Consider the following 10,291-nt stretch of genomic DNA (forward strand, 5'->3'; position numbering starts at 1 on the left):
ATGTAAATTTCATTCTGTAAAAGCTGAAACGACATCGTGCAATAAGAAATGGCCAATACCAGACCAAAAGGAATATCCTATGAAAAATGCCATTTATTTAACAGACAAAGTCTATCAATCACTTGTTGGTATAATCTGTAAGTATAATAAGGGGAAATTCAACTATATATTAGTCTAAACATTATACATATCTACTCTTTGATATGATGTATTAATAATATACATGAATATTATATACTCACAGAAATGTTTTTCTTTTCTGGTATGAAGCATTATATTATTAGTACAGACTAACAGTGTCCATATTAATAATTTGATTTTGATTAGACAAAAACCATACTAATAAATTAAGGTCAATTCAGTTCTAATTAACAGTCTCAGTATGTGACATTTTGCGTTCATAATGATAATACAATGCTTGCGTAGTGTGCTACATTTCTTTTCTTTTGGTACACCCGTAGGTGTGAAACCACAGAGGCAGCACTTTCGTATATTCCAGAATCTGTCTCCTGAATCAAATCCAGAAGATAAAAGGGAAAAAGAAAAAAGAAAAAAGAAAAACAACCTTTCTCCTTTAAACCATCTTTGGCAGATATTAGCCTTAGTACCTTCATGTCATCATGTGACAAAAAAACTAGATTAAATTTTCATTCTTTCACACCTAAGAATGTTACATTCGGATATGAGTCATGCATGGAATGCAGTGTAAAAAGAAACGGCATGGACAAATGGGGTGTGAAGGGAGAGTGTAATAAATTGAGTGTGAAAAACTCGTCAGGATCAATAATTTTAAGGGACATGGTAGCTAGCTAGTTGCCCCAAAGATTTTTGCAAGGGTGACATGACATAGTGAGAGATTATGTGCTAAAAGGACCTCTATATATATACCTTACAAATAAGGTTCCTAATGCACATGATATTAGGGACCAAATGATGCATGTGATGGTTGAAAGTTTCGTCCACTGTCATCCAAACCCTCAACAAAAACAAGTTAACGTATGGATGACGAAAGTCCACGATTAGGCACTGCCCTCCCCCGTTAAAAAATGTCACACACACACACACACCCAACTTCATCTCTAATCCTTAACCAAGCTGGTCACATCAACTCACGCAATGCAACTAGCAAGAGGGGTATCATACTTTGATCGATGACATAAGAATTCTTTAATAAAGGAACCCAAAGTAGGGCCATGTTTTGCAATTTACAATGTGTTGATAACATGATGGTCTGAGAGGAGTGGCAAGGCCATCACATGGGTGATACTACGTGATGAAGTCAGTCCACGTTACTGTTTTGGGGTCCCTCCCTCCTTTTTGATAGTTACCGGGCATTGGTACTAAGGCCGTACACCCACAACTTGTTTTAGGTTTTCTCTTGAACGAGGAGGTACGTGCATCAATTCTTTTCGTTTGCCTTTTTGATTTATTACCATATTAAGAAGCCATGCACTTTTATCCATCCCTAGTTTACTATGGAGGGCGTGGATTAACTGATACGAAATTGTTTCATCAACTTAATTGGTGTCTCTAAATACTGGGATCACATTGATGAAGAGCTTTGATGTGTGCAAAATTGTCTCCCATGAATGATTGAAGTAGTTCTTACAAAAAAAAAAAAAGAAGAGGATATCCCTCACTCACTGTAAACCCCAACAGTTCCACGAGCAAGATTCCTAGCCCACCCATGTTGCTCAACTGACACTGTTGTAGGGAATACATCATCCCGCCATGTTTTGCTCAATTATGATCACCAATAGTTTTCAGCATTAAACAAATTATTAGCTGTGTGGCATAGGTAATATGCATGCCATTGATTTTGGATGACAACACACGGTTCAAGAGTTAAGAGGACACGTCGATTGTTGAGGAGGACTGAGATTTTCTACCCAATTTTCCAATTGCTAACAAACATGGTAGTGAGTGTTATTGGATAGGGATTTACCTGTAATAGCCACTGTCATTAGACTAGAGACTCACGTGAGACTTTTAATATGCTCAATTTGTAACAGGATTTTATTACCATAATCATTGTCAACACAACATCGCCTTATTTATGAGAAAGAAAAGGACTACCTCACTTCTTCGATCGACTTCCACTTCCACGAGAGAAAAGAAAAATCAGACAAGAACCGTGACAAAATAGGTAACCAATGTACACAAATGTTTCTGTACTATCTCCCTTTAATTGTGCTAGAGTATTTTTCTCTTTTTTTAGAAACTACATATTTTTTTAGGTAAGTAAAATTATTCCAGACAACAAAACTTCTTTCAAAACTAAAAGTTGTTGATACAAGAAGTTCAACTCTTGTGTTTTTTAATTAAATTCAGAGATTTGATCTTTAACTTAAACATAAAATCACAACATACATATAACTGAATATATCATTTTACTTCAAAATAGACTGATTCAATGAAAGAGAAATTAATTAATGTCAAATAAAAAATTTTAATATCTCCTAGTTAAACCAAAAAAATATTTAATGTTCAAATCAAGAAAATTGTATCTGTAGTTTATTTTTTTATCTTAATTATCTAGTTGATGAGAAAAAATGAAACCTAACTAATTCAAATTTTGAAAAAAATAAATAAAATCTGATAAAAATTCGTCAATCATTTATATATTCACATGCTCGATGGTTTTGCGAATATATACATAAAAAAAATTACACATGAAATTAAATATGGTGCGAATAATTTGATGTGATTATGTCCTGATTGGAGTCCACTGTTTGGGTCGTAAATTATACCCCATGCCTTGCTTTTCCTTCATTTTCTTTTTCTAGCGTCTGTTAAGATAATCATAGTTTGTAATTTTGCGGTCAACGAATAATATGCTTTCGGGGCATTCTAGGAACAGGAAAAAGTTAAATAAGCAAAAAAAAAAAACAGAAGTACTCAACCAAAAAAAAAAAATATATATATATATATATATATAACAAAAAAAACAGAGACAAGCACCGCAAAGATTGGAGCACAGAAGGACGATGTCCAACATAACTAATAACTATAATAACTAACTAACATTAGGACATGCATTCAGAAATTTGATGCACCAGTCTTCCAATCATAAGGGTGGTCGAAATCCTAAAAAGAAAAATGAAAGAGAAGAGTGAGGGATAATAGTAGTAAACGAAATTCTATTCGGAGACAGAGAGAAAACGAGGGAAGCTCAAATTAGCCAAGGCATCACCAAAAATATCTCTTTTCCCACTTTCCTTGCACCTGCTTGGTCTCGCCAACTTTTTCACTCCCATCCCATCCTCCACGTTCTCAACACACTCTTCCTCCTCCTCCTCCTCTGCCCCAGTAGCAATATCCTCTTCACCACACTCCTTTTCTTCTTCTTCTCCTCTGTTCTTCTCACTTTCATTTTCTTCTTCCTGTTGTTCATCAACACCTTCCTCAGCATCACAAACTTCATCATCACTATCCGAGGCCGAAAAGCTCTCAAGCAAACACAGCCTAAGCCTTCCATCGCCGCGCTCTATGTGAAAATATGGACGAGGGGAAGGAGAAGCTACAGCTTCCAATACTAGCCTTCCACCTTCGCGATGAGGTCGAACATGAACACCGCCAAAATCAGTGATTGTGGTCAGTGGTGGTGGCAAGTTGCAAGTGCGGTTCACTCTTTTAGACTCATAATTTGCATGAGTAGCAGTAGTAGTAGTAGTATGTTCGGTGGAACGAGTGTTGGTGTCAAAGGAAAACAAGGACATGTCATCACCATTTTCACTGGCATTGCTACCGGTCTCGCTGCCGAGGCTTTCGGTGCACATTTCTAAGCTTTTTTCACTGAGAATTGAGGAGGAACGTTTAACTGTGGGGTGGACATAGACTTGGTCCTCTGTTTTGTCCTGTGAGAGAGTTTGAAGGAAACTCCAGCCACTAGGCTCGCCGGATTTTGTGTCATTTTTGTCACATTGGCAGTTGGTAGGTGGGTTTTCTTCGGAGTCAGAGAGGGGTGAAAGTGAAAATGTGTTGGTAGTGGGAGAGGGAGAGGGTTGAGGAAAATTGGAACCTTGTTGTAGTGCGAGTTTGAGCCTGAGTACACGTGGCTCCATCACGCGGGGTTCGAGACAAGATTGCAACCCTTGGCAGACACTTGAGGAGGACATTGTGAGTGTCCACACTCAACAACAGTGAAAATGTGCAAAAAGCAGGGGAAGGGAAACAGGGGAAAACAGGGGACTCTGGAGTTGGGTTAAAAATTGGTGAGGTGACTGGGGATTTTAGAACTTGGGAGGTGTGGTGAGAAGAATGGGTGTTAGGAAAAAGGCCATGGTTTGGTTACTGGGTTTTGGCTGAATTTGTTTGAAGAGAGGTTCCTTGGGAAAGAGAGAAGAGAGGAATGGACATGAACAAGTGAAAAGGGTGGGTCTGAATATATAATTGGCAACGGTAAAGCTACCCTTCGTAACTTTTTATTGTGTTAGTGCGGATAGGGTCCTATTCCCCAATAATAGGAAAGTGATGGACATCAATGGTAAAAAATCTCCTTTTTTCTCGAAGAATATTAATATTTAAGTTGAAAAATGTTAATGTAAACCCCATTTTTTTAGTGTTTTGGTAGAACGAAATATAATGTAATGAAAATAAATTAAGATAAAAGTTTTAAATTAGATTAAAACATGTCGGTGATTCTTTATATATATATATATATATATATATATATATATATATATGTGTGTGTGTGTGTGTGTGTAATCTCTAATGAAAAATTTCTTCTTGATATTTTAAAATTTTTAGTTTATGTCTTTGTCGTTAATAAGTTTTGTTAACGGTTAATGTGTCTGTTAGTTTAACATATCATTGCTTATATGTTGTATCATGTTGAATGACATAGTTATCAATCTAACATTTAAGTGATGACATATCTACTAACATGATTGTCAATAATTAATAAATTATATATATATATATATATATATATATATATATATATATATATATAAAAGAAATTATTTCTCTATCACACTGGTTCCTTCTTTATCATTCTCTCACTTCATTGTTATCTTTTTTTCCTTCATGAACACTTAACCAACACCTACCTCCATGGACACTGAAACCACATACTGACTACCTACCATGCCACCCTTTGCCAACATTGTTGTGCCCCCATGACCAAACACTTCTTCTCGCATGCAAACTAGGGACCCTACACCCTTGGGCCATCAACAATGTCAATGTGATCCCTACCAACACCATCACGCTCCACGTACACCTAACCCCAACGCCGTCGTGTCGCCCACACCACCTCAGTACCATTGTGCCTAAATCACCTCCAAGTCATCATCTTCACTCATATTTGAACCAAACATCACAACCATCATTAGATTCAAACCAAACAACATCCTACGCCACAAAAATCACACTCCACAACCAACTAAACAAAACATGAGTATTATTCTCATTCAAATATTTCTCATGCAATGCATGAGGGAGCAAAGCAAAAGCCTTAAAAATTGGAGACAATCTCCTTCAAGCTCTTAACCATCTTTCGTGACAACACTCGAAATCATCGTCAACAACACCTTGCCACAACCATTGTTGTGGTTCATGGAGGAAAAAGAAGGCTAAGATGAGAGATCGAGAAAGAAAGGATCAATGAGTTGGAGAGAGAAAGAATATATTATTTTTTATTTTTTTTATCTTTTAATTTATTAATTATTGACAGCCATGTTATTGAACACATCATCACTTACATGTCACATTTAATCTGATGTGACACAACATATAGATAGCTGACGTGTCAAACTAACAATCAATAGACTTGGCAAACACTAGGGACATAAACCAATTTTTTTTTAAATATTATGGAGTAGAAATAAAGAAATTTTTTATCAGGATTAAAAATAAAATTCAAGTATATATCAGAAATTACTAACATGTTTTATCCTTTAAATTGAAGTATAAAAGTGTAAATCTCATCTCATGTTATTGTTTATTTCACTTCTTTTTAACTTTTTTCACTACAAACAAATAAGACTTAGTGTGTGAATGGAAGAAAGAAGAGACAAATTGAAAAGAAATAGTTAAATAAATAAAGAATGAATATAACCAATAATATAATTGTAAAGTAAAAAGAGTAACATACACTTAAAAATTTTACACTAAGCATTTACTTAGTATATGTGATTAACTATATGTATAAATATAGTTACCTGTGTCAAAAAGTAGTGAAGAGTAAGAACATGATTGTATACAAATTGATATGTAGTTAACATGGTTACATGCTCATAAGTTTATTAAAATGCCTATTAATCATTAACTTTGACTAACAAGTGATAATAGTAGTAACTGATTGTCATTCATGTTTAATTCCATATGTTAATATAATTAACTTTATTTCACAAGTGATTAATATTAAATAAATGTGGTTTATATAATTATCGATGTGTGTTTAATAGTGGTATGAGATTATTGAATTGTTTAATGGTGATTAACTTTGTCTCAAATAATTGATAATGTCATACGATTATTGAAATATTTAATAATGAATAATTGTGCCTCAAAAGTGGTTAATATTAATCACATAATGATAATTATACAATTAAATTCATTTTTCTTAACCACTTGTGAAATAAAAATTAGGTTCAATTACTTTATGGGTTCCTAAATTTTTAATTAAGTTCATGAATTTTATTTTTTAGTTGGATTCTTCAAGTTGTATTTCTTTCTTAATTAGATCCAACAATAACCTAATTAAGAAATAAATAGAAGTTTAGAACTCAACTAAAAAAATAATTCAAGAACCTTTTTAAATATGACAAATAGTTTAAGGACTACATTAAATAATTATCAACCACTACGGGTTAGTATTCTCACATATACAAGCTAGTACCCTCGCTTCTGCAGGTTCTCAACTTAGTAATCTTAAGTTTTTCAACCAATTTAAAATCTACAGGGGTAAAAATACTAGCTTACAAAGGTTCCTAATTTTTTAATTAGGTTCCTAGTTTTTTAATTAGATTCCTAAATTATATGTCATTTTAAAATAGGTCCCTGAACTTTTTTATTCTTTCAATTAGATATCTTAATTTGTATTTGGTTTTTTTAATTAGATCTAACTGAGACATAATTACAAAATAAATACAATTTTTTTTATTTCAATTAGATTCATGAACTTGTATTTAATTTTTAATTAGGATTCACATAAACCTAATTACAAATTAAATATAAATTTATGAATCTAATGAAAAAAATCAGAGACTTAATTAAAAATTTGGTAAAGTTCAGATACACACAGAATAATTAAACCTAAAATTAATCATATTTATACATAAGCTAAACCATGTGTCCAGATGGATAATGGATGGACATTTTCAGTAGAATGTTAATCATTACTCATTTGAATATAAAGAAAAATGATAATAAAAATAAGGTAGAAATGAGATACAAGTGAAATTAAAGGTATAATAATAATAATAATAATAATAATAATAATAATTCATTTTGTTTTCTATTAAATCTCGATTACTTTGAAAAAAAATTGAATATATGAGTACTTATTTTAAGAATTTAATTTTTATACACTATCATTATAATTTTTTTTACATTTTATATTAACCTATTTAAAATCACACTAAATTATAAGTTTTAAAAAAAGTCAGCAATTTAAAAGAATGATCCGAGACAAGTAGACAACGATGTGAATGTCATGATCCAACTAAATTCTTTATTAAAAGGAAATAAATTCTTCACAACACTTTTTATTATTTATTTATAACGGTTTATGGAAGAAAATTCATATTGTATCTTACTTTCTCCTCAAATTTAAGCAACAATTTCTTCTTCTTCTTTTAATTTTTTTTGCTTTAAATGTAACCAAATCTCAATTATATAAGCCTTATTTAATGAGACTCTCTTTAAAATATTCTTCATTGAATTTTTTTATATATATGATATCAACTTCTAATAAAAGAAAATTTTAAAAAATATATTTAATTTTTAATTAGAAATGACACGATTTAATAAATTTAACTAATTTTATTAATAAATTTACAATATGTCTTTTTTTAATAATCAAAACAGGAGGAAGTATATCTTTATTCTTGGGATCACTGAATATATCAACAATAATATGTTTTTCTTTATAATTTGTTATAATGTTAGTGTTGGGAAATCGAAGGATAAAATATTGGGGGAGATTTTTACTAATCAACTTGTTCATTTTACCTTCACATTTATACTCTCAACTTTCTTAGTTGCTATAAATGTATAGGACAAGGATTTAAATTTTTCTAATTACTGTAGGTACGATGAATAATGATTTAGGCTTTTCTGACAAAAAAAATCATTTACATAGCACAAGTTGTACGTGTCGACTGCCCACAACAACCCAGAGGGATGATTATTATAATTATGATAAGAGAAATACTAGTAATAGATTAACTTACACACTTATATATGTTAGAGAGAGTGTTGTAATACTCATTTTAAGATGATTATTTATCTTTTCCTAATTATCCTAATTTATTATTTTTTAATCAGGTTTTACTTGTACAAGAATGAGATATATACATGTAAATATCAGTGTAAAAAAAATCATTTCTTCCACATACGTAATACCTTTTATTGTTTAATATTTATAATAACTTCTTTTATTGAGAGTGTCATGTAATATTTTCAAACAACATCAAGAGAGATTAATATAGGAAAATAAAGAGAATAGTACTATTGTGTGTAATTCAACAAAGCTCAGTGGTTCAAGTGTAAGCTTTTCAATATATAAAGATATAAGGACTTGATTGTATAATAAATCAGTAATAAACTTATGATTTAAGCCCATGTCTTATACTATGGAGAGAAGAGAGATTATATATACATGATAGCTAACTTCTAACATACTCTTAACAGAATTATGAACTAACTTTTAACATAAATAAACTAACTTATATGTTAATTCCATGTTTCAGTCAACATTTGAAAACCATTTCAATTGACCCCCTGATTTTTGTGTTACTGCTATACTGGTCCTTAGAATAATATACTTTTATATTAAAATGTTAAAGTAAAAAATTGGTTGAGAAGATATTAACCGTTAGATTATTATAAACGGCACAAGGTGCAGCTATTTTTCAACTCTAGAGAATCTATATTCGCTTGATTATAGTTATAGTTTAATTAGTAACAATTTGAAATCAAAGTCCAATTAAGCTAGTGTTTTCAATTTAAAGCATAAAAGAATTTGTACGATGCAAAACTTTAGCTTGAATTAATCCCTATATATAATAATTTAGAGATTTTTTAGAACGTAAAAATTTAGTAAAGAATTATTCAAAAATTATAATTCTAAAAGATAAAAATATGTTTCGAGAATAATAATAATTCACGGTTATTAAATATTTTCAACTTAATTTATTTGATAGTGAAACATGTAAATGGTTTGTGCTGAAACTGAACTTTTTAATTCACAATAAAAGAAAAAAAAATTATAAGAAAATAAAATCAATTGAATTTCTTCTGCAAGTTAAAATCAGCTAATGCACTTAACTTTCATAAAAAAAACATCTCATTTAACTTCTTTAAAAATTGTGGTGCATGGTTGATTTTAACTTAAAATATATATATTTTATTTTATCCTTTCTCTTTCATTTTCCGTGTTTATGAAATCTTTTTATTCAAACACGGCCTAAGAGTGAAATGATGTAATTCTAGACTATTTGGCTGAGACAATTTCATGAACAAACTAATACAAAAATTTAATCTGTTTCGTAAAACTTCATAAATATTTATATTTTACATCTAACTGGACCAAGTGTAAACACGAGTCTCTAACTAGTAGTACGTAGAAGCCTGAAGTTAATAGATACAGTATTGATTGAAATAAGGTATCAAATTGGTTTTAAATTACTCTTGTGACTGCAGTCGCGGTTATGTTATAATGAGACAAAAAACTTTTACATTATGCGATCATGAAGTGTCAAAATATCTTCATGTTGTGGTCACAATTGTGATTGAACCGCAATTTAAAATCATGGGTATAAATAGAATATGCTAGAATGAATTATTTGATGAAAGATGCATAAAGTTAGTGTATGTTTGGTTTTCAGTTATGTTGGTCATGAAATAATTAATTTTGTCAACAGATCTGGATACTTGTTTTTATGTTTATTTTACTTTCATTTATTAGATTTATATTGAAATGGGTATCAGAACATTTATAAGTGCAAACTAACATTGCCTTAATGGTGATCTATTGCAGTGCTAAGAATGGTTTGTCTTCATAAACTAGTCAAACTAGACAGACTCACATATAGTATTCCCTCTGTTTGTCAACTGATGAAAT

At 31.0% G+C, this 10,291-nt stretch overlaps 1 protein-coding gene across 1 annotated transcript; it reads right to left on the reverse strand.

Moving 5' to 3' along the window:
• Positions 1–3,140: 3,140 nt before the first annotated feature.
• Positions 3,141–4,064, reverse strand: LOC114398842 (protein FANTASTIC FOUR 1-like). Its single transcript, XM_028360963.1, has one exon. It carries the CDS (start codon positions 4,062–4,064, stop codon positions 3,141–3,143), a length of 924 nt encoding a protein of 307 aa, XP_028216764.1.
• Positions 4,065–10,291: the final 6,227 nt, after the last annotated feature.

The sequence above is a fragment of the Glycine soja genome, chromosome 19 (assembly GCF_004193775.1).
Source record: "Glycine soja cultivar W05 chromosome 19, ASM419377v2, whole genome shotgun sequence".
Lineage (NCBI taxonomy): Eukaryota > Viridiplantae > Streptophyta > Magnoliopsida > Fabales > Fabaceae > Glycine > Glycine soja.